The sequence below is a fragment of the Telopea speciosissima genome, chromosome 8, assembly GCF_018873765.1.
Source record: "Telopea speciosissima isolate NSW1024214 ecotype Mountain lineage chromosome 8, Tspe_v1, whole genome shotgun sequence".
Taxonomy (NCBI): Eukaryota; Viridiplantae; Streptophyta; class Magnoliopsida; order Proteales; family Proteaceae; genus Telopea; species Telopea speciosissima.
The window spans coordinates 62,987,749-63,003,891 of record NC_057923.1 but is presented as its reverse complement, the minus strand read 5'-3'; the positions used below and the strand labels follow the sequence as shown (position 1 = coordinate 63,003,891).

Here is a 16,143-nt window from a genome sequence, read left to right as displayed (position 1 = left end):
TAGCAGCATATCATATTATGATTGCACAACATAGTAAGATTGTTTACATTCATTAGCATGATATGAAATGTATTCTTTCTCATTGGGCTAGTGTAGCTCACCCCATAGATATCATTGTTTTTACAACAGAGCATGCACATGTCAAGTGGTCGTGCACTGACTATGTCAAAGAGCGAATGGAAAGGGTGTAGCCCCTTCCAAGTAGAGACCCAAAACCAGAGACAGAGACAAGAGTTAGTGATAGAGATGGACTTTTGATGTATATGATAGTATGATACACTTTTATCATTTTGGGAAATACATTATGGGATGTAAATTTCAAGATGATCTTGGATGTATTAATACAGTAGATGTAGTATTTGTAATAAAGTTGATACAGTGCCGTTGTTCACAGTAGAGATTGTATAGGATGGTGATACAAAGTAGTTGTGATATATAGTAATTTCAGTTTCTGTTGCAAACTTCTGACATCTCTGATACGTGTGAATATTGATGAATGTTTATAGTTCCGCACATAGTTGGTTACAGAATTTCAAACGTTATTTAACAGTGGTCCGTGAGGGCCAGCACCATATCCTTATCCTGGATTTGGGGCGTTACACCTATTCTTCTTTCAAGCACAACATTGGAGAAATGAAGTCCCTTCCCACTAAAGATCTTCATGAAATTAAGCTCAAGAAGGTAGAGGGATCATTCCTCCAACTTGTTGACTCAAAGTCTCAAACAGCCTTCTTGGTCCTTATCCAAACTCGACAGAGTTGCAATCTTTTCAAAGAAGGAGAATTGATGCAGTGACACTCGAATGATTGGACCAACACGACTGGGTTTAGAAACCCAAGCCTAGATGGAAATGGCCCAACTTGGGTTTTTGGTCTAATACATAGTTGTCACGGTGTCTAGGTGACCTAAGGCGTTGGAGGGGGCTTGGACGCAAGGTGATCTAGGCGGCCTGCAGCCAAGTTGCTTGGATGCCTAAGCGACGCCTTGACAACTGTTTGAGTTAAAATAATATCGCAAGTGTATGGGTCAATCGTAGCTACGGGTTGAACAGGAGGAGATATACGCCACTCTATTTAACTAACTTAAAAATAATGCAAAGTGAACCAAATTAAAGTGTTAAATTAAACTAATTAAACTAATGAAAATTAATGCATCCTAACTCATAAGCATCTAACAAAATTAAGGGATTAAATTGGCGTCCTAACACATGAGCATCTAACCTATCAAACTAACGCAAATTGAAAGGAATAAAAAATGCAGCCACACATAATAACCACATAAAAAGGAATAAGGGAATAAAAGTGCATCCACAAACCACAACCATATATAAAAAAAAATAAAAGAAATAGAGGGAGAAGAAGAAGAAGATAGAGAGAGATAGAGGAGAGGGAGAATGAGATTAAGGGCTTAGAGAATGAAAACCTGGATGTGCTTGAATAAACTTACCATGGCTTCCTCTTCTAAATCTCCAAGTCTTGTCATCAACATAGGAACTTAGACTAGGAAGCTTTAAACTAAAACTACTACAACCATTAAACTAGACTTATGAAATCAAAACTAAGAACTTGAAAGAACTAATCTTATGAAATCAAAACTAAAAACTAGAAAGCCAAAAATCACAATTTAGAAGGAAAAGAAGAAAAGAAATTTCACTAAGTGAATGAGCCACATTACAAAGGAGAGGGTAGGGGTATTTATAGGGGGAAGAGAGGAGAAGAGAGAAGAGGGAAGTGTAGGAGAAATATTCCCTAAGAAAAGAGAATATTCTCTTCTCCTTCCTCTACATTGCCTTGAATCCCAAGAAAAAAGAAAAAAAATAGAAAGAGGGAGAGAAAAGAATCCTAGATACATAAATCTTCTATTTATTAAAAAGTAACTTTCTAATTCTAACTTGTGCTTCCTTTTCTTTGTAGATATCTTCTCCAAGCAATGAGATCAAGGCATCTTTGACCTTTCAACCTTCCATAGATGAGAGAATATCTTTCAAAAGAAATCTATCCCAAGTAGAATTCCAAAAGTGTCCTTGAAAAGTTGGAGGAGAGAGAGAGCAAGGGTGATGACTAGGATTCCACTCAAAGAATAAACAAAATACCCATTCTGTCCTTCAAAAAAAAGTGGAGCATGGGGTGCTTATATAGGCCTCACTATTGCATTCCTTGTGAAAAATCACCCAAAATAGACCTAAATTTCGTCCAATTTGGAATTCGGGAACCCAAGATATCTCAAGTTGAAGTTGGACTGCTCCAGAGCCTTCCAAATGGAATCTTTCGGCTGATAGAAAGATAACTTCTGATAATTGCGCTACAGCCCCTGGAATCCGAACTTCCGCTTTACTTTGTCCCCGGCCGACTGTCAATAATTACAAATAAACCCCTATAGACCATTTTCGCGCATTGTTACGAAAATGGCCGTAACTTCTTCGTTTCAACTAGGAATCAAGTGCCGTTTGAACCGTTGCAAAGCTGACTCGATGGACTACGCATCCATACTATTAACACCTCAAAATTATGCTGAGGGGCCCACTGTAATCACGTTCAAATTTGACTAATTGGTGTGATTCTTTAAGTGCTCAATCCAAACTTGATTTTCTCGACTCCTGGGCGCCTCCGGCTACTGCCAAACACCACTAAACATCTTAAAAACATTTCCTTAGCATCATTTGCTCCATTTTCACAAGAACTCACCTAAAACCTAAAAAGCACAAGAAAGCACCAAAGTAACTCTGTCCAATGTGGTAAAATGCATGCTTTATGCCCTAAGATTTCACACATAAATGTGCTCATCAACAACTATGGTTTAATAAGGGCTGGTAGTAGTTATGTACTTCTTTGGGTTATTTCCTTTTATTATTTGATTTATGTTGATGGACTCGTAGGAGATAGACTAGTTAGTTTAAAATTCTATTTTAGTTTTAAAATTGGAATAGGAGTCTTTGTTTATTTTATTTCTACTCTTTATATACTTGTAACCCAACTCAGTTTTTGGAGTTGAATGCGTTATTGAGTTTATCTTACGAGTGTGGTGTGTTGCGTGGCCTGGTGGCTGCAGTTGTCTTCTTCTTCCTCTTATTTTCTTTTTCCCTATTGGACCATTCCCTGTTCTGTCCTGCGGTACTGGCAGCCCCAAGAATTGCTTCGAATCTCTTTCCTCCCTAGTCCTCTCACCCTGAGATTTAGATTGAAGGATCCCCTCCCCAAGGTGAATCAAACCCTTGAATTTGATGCCCTAATACCATACCTATCGATATATTGAACCAGAACTCAAGTCTGGTTTTGTACTGGCCGCCAGGCCTTCTTGCAGCCCATTTCTTTAGATCTTCAAGTCGTTGAAACCTTCAGTTCTTTCTGGATTTAATAGAATTGCGGATCAGAAATATACCTTAAAATATTGAATTCATTCGAGGCCTATTGAGTGAGTTCTTCACTCCAGATCAATTTTGGTTCTCCGCCTAGCTGGTGAGAATCGTGGGTTGAAGATGAAGACCTTTTCCCCTTTATTAATTAAAGTCCTTTAGCTCCTCATTCCCACTCTCTTTTGCCCTTTATTTTCTTATTCCCTTTTTTTTTTAGTTCGAAGATTACCCTCTTCCATATAACTCTCTTGTCCTCTACAATACATCTCCCTTTAAACCCCTATTTCCAATTAAGGTTCAAAAACTAACCTCCACTCGGTGTCTCGACCAGGTTGAGACAAGCAAGATCTTGGCGAGTTCTTCTAATTTAAATTTTTTTTTTCAGTATGATGTTTCGATGGGCAAATGGCCATAGTTGGCTCCGAAACTTTAAGGGAAGCTTGTTTTAGGCTTAATAAAAATATTTAACTCTTCAAATTGTAAAAAAAAAAAAGGCACTTAATTTGGTGTTTTGGATTTGCACCCTTGGTTGGCAGTTAACGTCAAACCCTTAATTTAATATTGCCAATTCTATACATTGTTTGAGTGCTATGAGACATAATTGGCAGTAAACGTCAAACCCTTAATTTCGACACTGTAAGGTCATAGATTGGCCTCCGGTGTGACATAAAATATCTACCCAATACAAGAAGTATTTGTCAGATTTTGTTCAAAAAATAGATTTTGGGAATAGTAACTTTACCTGAAATAGTTGAATGTAGCCAAATTTTCCACAGTAAGCAGCAATCGATCTCTTCGTAGTGATGTGGCAATCCCCAGTAGTATTGAGCGATGATGTGGCAAAAAATAAAGATCCAAGCTTTTTCCCCCTTCTCTAGGTAAACCATAAACTGTCAAGTTTTCTTCGAAATTTCGAAGAATGGGTCGAGTTGCTGCTTATTTATAAGGTGATTTATGCCATTTCGGTCAAGTTTCTCGAAACAATGTTGATTTGAGATTTCATAAGAGATCTCGTCTCGAGTTATTTATAAGGTGATTTATGCCATTTCGGTAAAGTTTCTCGAAACAATGTTGATTTGAGATTTCATAAGAGATCTCGTCTCGAGAAGCTCGAGATCTGATCTCGTTGAGTTTTAGAACTATGTTTCCAATACTGCACCCCCCCCCCCCCCCCATTTATCTTGTTTTTCCTTTTTAAGTCTTATTTATTTATTTTTCCAGGAATACCACTTCCCCATTCATAGTGCTATTCTGCTTACTTGCTTTCTTTTGTAGTCTTGACTCCTAATAATTACAGCATTGCCACTACGTTTATTTTTTGAGTTCTTTATTGCTTGGGTGGGCCCATAGCAAACTCAAATAGGGTTTCCAAACCCTGGGATTGCATCATTCTGTCACAACTCAGCAATGAATGATGAGGTGGTTGTGTTATTCCCTGTGACAAAATTCATTCCACAAGCTGCCTCTGAACTAGATTTGGGCATTTATATTGGGATGGGGGCTGGGAATTTCCAAATTACTATACAAGGAAAACTGCATAGGAGTATAGGACCTTAATTGTATGTAAGAGGTGTTAAGAAAACAACGCCCAGAAATGGCGATTTGCAGAAGAAAAACAAAAGAGAAACAACACACAACATAGAAGATTTACGTGGTTCACCCTCAAGATGGGAAGCTATGTCCACGGCCAAGCAACAGATCAAATTTCACTATACCTCTGGAAATGTTACGAACCCTCAGATTTCACTCACATACCTCTCAAAGAGATAAGAACACTTTATAGAAAAGCCCTAACCCGAGAAAGTACAGAAATGCCCCTAGACCCAAAAATGCCAAACCGGACAGGGTCGGACCAAAACATAACATATGTCTTAAAACACATCGATTCGAAGGTTTCGACGAGCCCAACACAACTCACAGCCTCTGGCGGTGACATATCTGCTTTTTAGACCATCCGAGCTCGTTTCGAGGCTGAAACGGCCTCCAAAGATCCCAACTGCACTTTTTGGACCGAAACCAGGATTTACCAATAACAAGAGGCACAATATTGTATTATACTGACTTTTAGTTCACTTGGTTCTGATGTAGTTGTGGTCTCCTTTCTGCAGGTTTTGTGGCAGCTCCTATGGGTAATTCCTATGAAGTCTCCTAATGCAGTGAAATCTTCCACCATCCTTTCAGCCATCAGGAGGAACTCGGTTGATTTCATTCAAGAGAGGGTCAGCATTGTAACTTCTGAGCTGCTTGCACAGGTACATAAGCGGTACAAGATGCTTCCTTCCTATTTCTTGGTCCCCCTCTCCCATGATTGTCAACCTTCTTGACAGGGCATATTCATAATCTTCTATTGACAACTCTGAAGAAGCAAAAACTTATGTGTTTATAGACATGGTTGTATATAAATGGTGTGCGCTGCTATTCCAATTTTCTGTTTAATGTTGTTCATTGTTGTTCATTGTAATTATTTTAGTGGACTTAAGTACTTTCATTATTGCTTAAAAGCAGAGTGACCTGATATGTTCAACTATTATTTAGGTTTACTTGCTTCTCATGCTTGACAAATACGTATTTACCTTTTCTCCGTCATATATGATCTATCTTGTTTCTATTTCAGTTACAAGATTGGAATAATAGGCGGCAGTTTACTTCCCCAAATGTCTTCCATGCTCAGGATGCTGTGGATGAGGTTTTCATTTCTCAGGTAAACCAGCTTCAGACATGCATATTTTGGGTTCTGAGTGCCAACTTGATGTAGACTGCATGTTTATAATTTGTTTTCCTCTACCAGGCTCTTACTGAAAATACCAGAGCATATGACATATTGAGACAAGCTCCTTTCTTGGTGCCATTTACAAGCAGGGTTAAAATATTCACTGTGAGTATTTTACTGAACATGGTTTTGCTTTCAATTTTCTGCCTTCATGTCCCATTGGTGAAACATAATACTGAGCATGAGCATGGTTTTGGGAGCATGAACATGCGAGACAAGTCCCCCAAGTTTGTTTTCTGACACTTGTTCATTGATAAATCACTCTACTCAATCTATCTGCAGTCACAGTTAGTTGCTGCAAGGCAAAGAAATGGACCTCAAGCTGTTTTTACCCAACATAGATTCAGAATAAGGCGGGATCGACTTTTTGAAGATGCTTTTAATCAGTTGAGTGCATTAACTGAGGAGGATCTTCGGGGAGTGGTATGGTTGTACATCTCTTGTAAATACCAATGGGATTTTTCCGCCTTCTCATTTGCAGTTTGGAAGAGCTTTCCCTCTCTTAAGAGTACTCTTGCACGGGACATTATGCATCACTTTTTTTTTTTTATTTCTTCAGATCCGAGTAACATTTGTCAATGAACTTGGAGTTGAAGAGGCTGGAATTGATGGTGGTGGGATTTTCAAAGATTTCATGGAGAATATCACTCGTGCAGCCTTTGATGTGCAGTATGGGTTATTTAAGGTTGTTAAATGAATGTATATTTTTGGGCCTGTGTCTGTGTGTATGTTGCTTGCGGGTTATTGAAAATTGAAATTTGCAACATCTCTTTTTTAAGTAGACCTGGATCTCTGTTTCTGCCTTTTTTTCCCCCTTTGGGGTAAGGGTGGGAGAGAGGTTGGTTTTATATCTTACCTTTTTAGGTGATAATAACTCTTTGAAACCATTATCTGGACACTTTTTGCTTAGAAATAATTGGTATTGGCTATGGAGAATCTTTCTCTGACCCTCTTAACCCAAGTGTGGAATGATTCACCATTGGAATTTGCAATTTCTATATGTATATCCAGACCAAGTGATCCGTCCCCATCCCCACTTCCCTTGTTGGTTGCTTTGTGACTTCAAAATAGGAACCATACCCATGTCCATCACTTCAATTCTAAGTACAACATGTCTTATTGGAATCATATCTTTGCCATACCAAAGTAACATGGGTCTTGACATCTTACCCTCTTGAATACAATATAATCAGCATCATTCCCCTTTAGTGGCTTCCCTCAAGAATCGAATATGGTCAGCATCATTCAGTGTAATCACACAACAGAGATCAGGTTGAAGGGATAGGACATTTTTTATATAGAAGGGGGCGACACATTAAATCTGTGGAAGTTATTGGTGTTGGCTAATATAATCATCCACTTTTCCTTTTGCCTGCTGAAATGTGACAAGAAAAGGCAAAAGGTTTTATGGAAGGTACTGAAAGTCGAATATCTATGAGTGATCCACCTAATTGTGCCATGTGGATCGGTGATGTGGCAATTTTGACCATTAGATATCTAGATAATGGTCTGAATTGGCTACTTGCAACATTCCATCGTTTATTCACTCGTATACCCTCCTGTTTATTGTCATGCACCTTCTTGGTAGTCTAAGCATTGTCTTGCACCTTCTTGATAGCCTAAGCATTCATCTACCCTCTTGGTGGTCCTGGATTTTGAAAGCTTTATTTTGCCACTTAGCGAACTCCAATTGAGTTGAAACTCAACATGTGAGCAGAGAAACCCTCTACAAAATTTCAGCCCCCATCAGACCTGCTATGTGCAAATAGGTGGGCGGTCCATAGATAGCTCATGGATTGGCCCGTCCATAAAATCTGCTTGCAGAAAAAATTCCTAGTTTACATGCTATTGAGACCAGAATTTTAATAATTGAAATTTTTAATTCAATTAGATTAGATTGTTTTGGGCCATAAGCACCTAGTTCTTTACATATCTAATTGCCCTTGGTCTTTGGAATGCCTCCATTATGGTTAAACATGCGTCTTATTGAGATATTTTTATGCAGCTACGACATCATTTCCCCCTTGTCTCCAAAGGTCCACCATTGAGAGGATATTGAAGGAATCACAACAGCCTCTAGCATGATTTTATCCTCAAAGATCCAAAACCATTCATCAGGATAGATACTAGGGAAATCTACCATCTTTAACATGATTTTTCCTGTAATTCACAATTTCTATATCAGCTGCTTTTGATTCTGGGTAAATCACTAAATAAGATTTCTCCATACTCAACATGTAAGATCTAACTATGCACAACTTAAATATATGGTCATTTAGTTGCTATTTAATTTTTCAAGAATTTGTAATGATAATTAGTACAGACAGTTCCATATAACTATATGCATTGTATAAATTTTGCTTTGCTATGATTCCTGGTAGGTGTGCATAATTGGTTTCTTCATTAGTTGTGAATTGTAAATTGGAATAATCCAATCCAGAATTTGTTGCCTCGAACACTGCAGTGAATGGATTTTAAATGAAAGGGGGGACACTTATCGCCAACAAAAAAAAAAGAGGCAAAGGGTTTTTTCCGTGCGACACCACCTAGCTTGGCTGGGCAGCTCACTTTATTGTACCAGATGTCATGTTAGGTGGGAATGAAATTTAGTGGAAAGGTAGTAACATAGTTGTCATTGGGGCCTGGATGCAAGGCGTCACCAACAAGGCAAGCAAAACGCCTGCCTAAGCAACCAAAGTGACTCTAGTGGTCAAGGGTCCTGGATGCCAAGGTGGTCACCTAAGCGATGCCTTAATGACTATGCAGGTAGACCCCTAGGCCCCCTTTTCACATGTCGAGTTTCAGCCAAACAGAGTTTGTCAAGTGGTAAAAAGAGCATTGAAAAATCAAGGACAACCAACATGGAGGATGGACCACCAAAGGAGTGCATGGACATACATGGGTGGGTTTGCCATCACATGGGAGGGAAATGATAGAATTTGAGGCTTAAATTTGCAAGTGGCAAATCCAGACCTTTCCCCATATATTCAACAGTGGGAATTGCTACATCGTCCTTCCACGTAGCACATTAGGTGAGCCATCCAGCCAAGCTTAGGCGGGCGGGCCACCCAGCCAATCTTTTGCTAAAAAAAAAAGAGGGGGGGAACATCTATCAATGAGAATCCACTTTTTGGGGAGGAGACTACAGTACAATGTGAAGGAATTCAAACATAAGGATTATGTCTTCTCCTTACATAGAGATTATATTGTTCCACTTAAAACAATCAGATGGGTCCTGCCAAGGTAGCAAGTCTTCCAATGTTTTTAGAAAATGACCATAATGAAAGGAGAAGACACACATGTAAAATGAGGTTTTATACCTAAAGAATCAATTGATTTGGTGGAGATATCACTCGTTCAGTTTAACTTGATTTCATCCTTCTCTCTATATTCACTTGGATTGTCATTTAAAAGCTAAAACCTAACATATGTGATGATGGCTGTGGTTAAGATAATGCATCATCATACTTGTTCATGTCCATTCATTGGTCTTAATTCTTGCCTTCTCTCTCCAGATAGATATTTGATTTATATCTATGTGTTTGTGTCTCATTTTATGCTATTTATTAATTTTATTTTTTTTGTGAATTTTGTGATTTTAACATGCTTAGTTAATTTTCAGGAAACAGCTGACCACCTTCTATATCCTAATCCTGGCTCAGTATTGATACATGAACAACATCTCCAATTTTTTCATTTTCTTGGTAGCATTCTGGGAAAGGTATGCTATGTCCTTGATTCCAGTTTGCTTTTCATATAGGAATGGTGGAACAGGATTCATTTAGGGGTCTCTGAATGAATATGACTCTGATGATAATACGTTGTTTTCTTGTCTAGAAATTACTAAATCTATAAGAATGCTGAATTGTGCTAGTTGGGTGTTAAGCTGTTTGAACAACTTATGATATGCTGTTACTTGGGATGTATTACTTCTTAAAGAGATCAAGCCTGTGTTTTAACACTGCAAAGGTGATCATTTCATGCATATAGCCTTTAATCTTTAAATGCAATTGGCATTTATCATAAAGCTTCACTTGTCCATAAATGATGGAAAAATAATCTTCACTAGCCTCCTTGCATATATAATGCTTGGAAACCTTTATTGAGAATCGTTGCAATACTTAAAACCAGATTTATCATGATAATTAGCTATGGGGCTATACTTTTTTAATCTCTTATTTGCTAGCACATTCATTTTTAAATTGTTTGAACAGAACCATGTGGATGTTAAAAGTATTGGTGATGTACTTTCATTAATCAGTGCCCAAATATCATGTATCATTAATGTGTGGATGTCTGATGCTGCATGTGAAGTGGCTCACAATGCAGAAAAGGTAATGACAATAAAAGCATTTGCATTCATATCCCAGCAAGTCTCAAGATAAGTCCTACTTAGAGTTGTATAGCAATCCAAAAAGAGGTAAAATGATAACTCATTTCCATTAATCAGCAGGTTCCACAGAAGATGTATGTAACATAGACTTGCATGTTATAAAAATGGTTAAAAATAGAACCGGTGTATAAGTATATTGTGAGTGTAAGCTAGCTCGATATCACATTGTAACTAATCTTCATCAATCACTCATGAAGCGTTTTGGTTAAAATAGATAATGCAAACGAGATCTCAAGTCAAACAGTAGAATTTATGCTGAAAGAAGTCAATAACCAGATCAATTCATCATGCAGTCAAAGTGCAAAAGAATATGATTTTTTAATTAGTATGGGCCTTGGATTGGTTATATGTAGAAGGGGTTTTGGCCCACTGAGTTTTTTTTTGTTGGGAAGGGGTGGGGGTTAATGGGCTACTTTAATTGGCTTATACTTTGGTTAGAGGTTGGGAATACTGGTTTTTAAGTATTTTCTAGTAGCATTAGGAGTTTGAAAGTCAAATAAGTTGTTTGGTCCTAGTTCCATTGGGATTTTAGAGTTGGAATTTTCCTAGTTACTTGAGTTGAATTGTGCTCTTTTCAGTCTGGTATTTGTTGAATAAGCAGTGGTTTGGGTTGTATTAGATTTGGGCAAGTTCTAGTCATAGTAGGAGTCATATTTTAAGAGTTATGTTTATGTATATATAGGGCAAGGGATCTTTTAGCAACTGGCAGAGGGTACTTGGGCATGAGGGGCAACGGAACAGTTTTGTAAACAGGAGGGCAGAGAGGCCGTTCCATGTGAGGAGGAGAGAGATAAAGAGAGGTGCTACTGTACCCTCCGCTGGCAGCTCAGAGATACTTTTCCCATACTTATATACCCAGCCATTCAGGAACACAATTTTATGAACCAGAATAATGGTGCAAAATCAGTTTTTCAACAGTTGGAACAAGATCAATGGCTTTATGTAGATCATACTTTGATCCTTTCTCAGCCATGAGCTCATCCTTTGGCTCATCAACTTTAAGCACCGTTTTTTTGTGTGTGGAATCAACAACAACATTGTTTTTCTAGTAGAATTCTTTGTTTGTTGATCCTTCCCCTTAGAATCTCCATCCATTGGCTCATCCTGGTCGTCATTGACCCCTTTTACTCCTTTAACACTGTCTACACCTTTAGGCACTATTCTTGATGAAATCTTCAATCAAAAGGTCCTTCTGTTCGGCGATTTATTTCTTTTCTTCCTTCGACAATGCCAAGTTTAGCTAAGCTTGCTCTCTAAAAGTGTTTTTGTCAGGCTTTCGGTACTCCCTGACTCGAGAATTGAAACCTTTTAGCTGGATTATTACCATGTTGATACATACATTGTTTTTTGTTTTTTTAGTATGAGATTTTATTATTCTGGAAAACTTACTGAAGTTGATCGTCTACATGCATTTAAAATTTAATTAATTTCTTATATTTCTGTTTCTGTAGGCCATGTTTGAAGGTATTCTTGTTGATATTCCATTTGCGACATTCTTCTTGAGCAAACTAAAACAAAAGTACGGTTTCTTTTGGCACTTCATATGTTTTATAAATTAGTGTTGTTTACTTCTGTATATATGTTGAGTAGCCCATAAATTATGACAATATTAACTTCCTTTTTTATGGATAAAACATATATGAAAAGGTTTGAACTAAAGTTACATTTGCTGGATGGATGAAATCTAATCAAGCTAGCTTTGTTCAAGCACACATACTAGATGCGCAGGAAGTAAAGGAATGTGCTGAGAATAAAGTAAAAGGAAACTAAAACATCTTAAAGAGACTATTTTTTGAGCCTTCTGTTTTCTCGTTACATTTTTCAATGTTATACCTTTGAATTTATTTTCTTATTTATCAAAAAACTTTAAGGAAGAGGGTTGGGTGTGCCACCAGCTTTCGGTAAGCTAGCAGCATGCACCAATTATAGGGCTGGACACAGGAGGGTAAAGGGGTCTTTTCCAAAGAGGGAGGAAAGAGGATGACACATGCTAGGCACCCTGGCGGCATTCCCAGCCTTTTCCCAAACTTTATATACTGTTTCCTTCTTTTTTCCAACTTTTTTAGAGACTCAGATCATTCAAACTGTTAATTGCTGGACACAAATAACTTAATCCTAGGACATATTAATTCCTGTTCAATGAAACATTGACTAGTCAACTGTTTGTCTGGCGTCGACAGTTGGATAGTTTGGATTATTCGAACTCATTGGTCTGACAGTCAAGCAGTGGATCTTCATTATTGGATGATGGCAGAGCCAAAAATATTTTGAGTAAACTGGAATGTAGCATGATGGAGCCAAAAAAGTATGGGCATATTGCAAGACTTAACACTCTAGCACTCTCATTTAACGTACACTTCCACTTGTATTTCAACCATGTGCCGTTGTCATATGTGGAAATCTTGAATATTTCATACATTTCATTTCTACAATTTCTTGTTTGGACCTACTGCCAGCCAGTCTGAGGGACAGCTCCTTTAGAGACGGCATTATTTTTTGTAGTCATCATTCCTGCCAAAGCATTGAAACTTATTACGTACGACATGAATTTTTATTGTTTTATAGGATGCTTTCATTAGATTGTGATCTCTCTGAATAAAGTTTTTAAGTTTGAATTGCAGAGATACCACTGCTTTCCATAATAAGAGTTGCTGAACTAAAAATAAACCCCAGGAGCTGATTGGTCTATTTGCTCCAATCTGGCCACACCTCCCCATATCTTCTGGGATCAATCCCATTGGGGTTCCATGTGTCAAAGTTATAGAAGGGGCTTCACTTTGGCTCATGATAGTAATCCGATGCTTGGCCTTAACTGTTGCTGTTTGCCAGTTCAGAAGGTCTGGAATCGATCCATATTTAGTTGATTAAAAAGCATAGTTATCAAGGCTTCGCCTAGCGTCCAGGCTCCTTGGTTGCCTAGGCAGGCACCTTGCCGCCTTGATTTTAGATCCTTTCCAACGACGTGGTTGCCTTGCCGGCTTGATAACTATGTTAAAAAGACATGCTAGGTTAGCTGAATCATTCTAATGTAGATCAAAGCATGAAGAACAGGACAAAAACAGATTTCAAAAACAAAATTTCACATGAACAGAACCCAAGGTACTGTTCATGTGAACAGTGTTGTGGGTTCCAGGTTAGATCATGTGTGCTTCTATTCTAGAAGCTTTGGACAGCAAGACATTCCAGGATCGATGGGACAGCTTCTAGAAGATTGATGACCAAGTTAGGTTCCTTTTTGTTAAGGATCTAGTTTCTATTTTTGAGATTATTTGTTTCTAATTTAGATTTTCTATTTTAGTGTTTTTTTTTGGGTGAAAAAAAGAATTCATAAACTAAGGAAAGAGGGGCCCCCATAGGGGGGAAAAACAAAAGCCCACGGCTAAGAACACTTCAGCTAGAAGGAGCTGAAGCTGAAAAAGAGACATTTGAAAGACCCCAGGGGACAACAATAAGTCTGTTCCTTGGGGTGTCCGAACAAAAGGAGGGGGGGGGGGGGGCAGACAGTAATTTGGAAGAGATTTCAAAGGAAATGGAATCCCAAATCTGTTGATAGGAACGAGAATTGGAGGTCCATTTCCTAATATGCTGCTCCATCCAAACATGGTTAAGGGCAGCACAGAAGGCCATCTTTCCCACAGTGTCATAGATAGAGGATCCACCAAAAGTCATATAAACCAAAATCCATTCTCTAGAGAAGTTGAGGATCCTTCTAGGGGAAGGCCAGCACTTGGACAGGATGCCTTTCCAGATGGCCTTGGAGGTAGGATAATCAAAGAAAAGATGCTCCGTGTCTTCAAGATTGCTCCAACAAAGACAGCAGGCATGGGAAACCTGGATCTGGCGCCTGCGAAGAAAAGCTTGCATAGGAAGACAGTTAGAGAAGAATCTCCATGCAGTGAAGCAGTGCCGAGGGATGTGATGCTTGAACCATAGCAGCTTCCTCCAGATAGCAGTCGAACCTTTGTGCCAGATAAGATTCCAAGCTCCCTTAGAAGAGAAAATGTGAGAGTTGTTTGCAGTCCATGAGACACAATCTCCCCTAGAAGGCAGTCTTCTACTGATGGACTGAAGATCATTCTAAATAAGGGCTAGCGGCATGGAAGAGGTTGTGGGGGGGGGGGGGGGCCCAGTCATCCAGGTGGATGATGTCAGCAACAAGAGCCTGCCTATGGAGACTAGTTGCATAGATCGTCCTTGAAGTAACAAGGTGAAGTAAAATTCCCTTGGGGTGCCAATTATCCAACCAAAGAGAAGTGGAGAGACCATCTCCAATGTGGTTGAGAATGTGACTTTGAACAAGATGACGAGTCTCGAGGATCTTACGCCAAACCCAAGAAGCATTAGAGGAGACAGAAGTAGTCCAGATAGAATCTTGTCGAAGAAGACCCGAGTGAACCCAGTCGACCCAAATACTCTTTTTCTTTGAAGCAATCTTTCAGATGAGCTTGATAATACCAGCCAAGTTGACTTCCTTGATTCTTTTGATGCCCAGGCCACCCTCCTTTTTTGGGAGGCAAACTGAAGCCCATCTAAGGGGGTGGAGAAATCTTGGAGTATCAGTTCCTTTCCAGAGGTAAGCAGCTAGAAGAGATTCCAAGGACTTGATGGTTGCTTGCGGCAGCCCATAAATACTGGACCAGTAGATGTAAGAAGCTTCTAGGACAGATCTGATGAGGACCAGCCTGCCTGCATAGGAGAGAAGCTTGGCTTTCCATAACTGAAGTCTTTCCTTATAAGGTCCAACATGGGGGTGCAATGATGAGCATAGAGCCTGGCTGGAATCAGTAGTTTCCTTTTTTAGGACTCTTTAGTTTCTTAATTAGATTGGGACTGGGTTGCTTTGTAATTGGTTTTATTATAAATAAGTATGCGGTTGAGCAGAAAAGGAGACAGAGATTGAAGAGAAAAGAGTTATAATTGAAGCTGTGAGACGCGGCAACGATGAGAGAATGTGGGTGAGAGGATGATGGGCTGAGAGAGGTGATCCTATCCCCCCTTCTATATCCCTTTCTTTTTCTTTTCCTTGCCCTTTATGTTCCCCTTCATATGTAAACAGAAAAATAGTAATTAAAAAAAAAAAAAGATGTTCCTTTTATTGTATTGATCCTACTGCAACCGATCTCCCACTGGTTTCCCTAGTTTGAGGTCTAGTTTTCATTACATCCGCTTCATGTTCAGTTGAAACCAGCAAGTCCTTATCCAAAGTACCTTGTCTCTGCTTCATGAACCGTATGATACAATTCCAGTCTATCAAAATTTAAATCATAAGATTGGGTTGCCCTATCTACTCACCAATCATTCTACTTCTGAGTTCCTCATGTTTATTTATTCTTTTGTTTTGTCTGTATTTGAATTCATAACTATCTGAAGTCCCCTAGTCTCACCTAAGGCCCATCTGATGTATATATTTGTTTGTTAATTGCATTCCACTTGATAGTGCACAGCTGATATAATTGCCGTCTTCTGAAGCATCCATTCCATTTCAATGTTATGCATTAATCCGACTGCATTTCAGAAGCAGCTCTCTAGTTTCTCTACTTCAGAAATTCTGTCATTATGGATGATTGGGGTCGGTAACAGAATGGTCACTTCAAGATATCAGATGGACATCAATCTTAACCACTACTG

At 38.8% G+C, this 16,143-nt stretch overlaps 1 protein-coding gene across 4 annotated transcripts in view; it reads left to right on the top strand.

Annotated features, from left to right (window-relative positions):
- LOC122671975 (E3 ubiquitin-protein ligase UPL6-like) overlaps positions 1–16,143 on the top strand; it is a 69,921-nt gene that overhangs the window by 39,620 nt on the left and 14,158 nt on the right. For all 4 annotated transcript variants that reach the window (XM_043869474.1, XM_043869475.1, XM_043869473.1 and 1 more), the window contains exons 12-18: positions 5,461–5,604; positions 5,967–6,053; positions 6,141–6,227; positions 6,405–6,545; positions 6,682–6,807; positions 9,745–9,843; positions 11,967–12,034. In XM_043869474.1, coding sequence (XP_043725409.1) covers positions 5,461–5,604; positions 5,967–6,053; positions 6,141–6,227; positions 6,405–6,545; positions 6,682–6,807; positions 9,745–9,843; positions 11,967–12,034 — 752 coding nt within the window. The remainder of the gene's footprint in view (positions 1–5,460; positions 5,605–5,966; positions 6,054–6,140; positions 6,228–6,404; positions 6,546–6,681; positions 6,808–9,744; positions 9,844–11,966; positions 12,035–16,143) is intronic.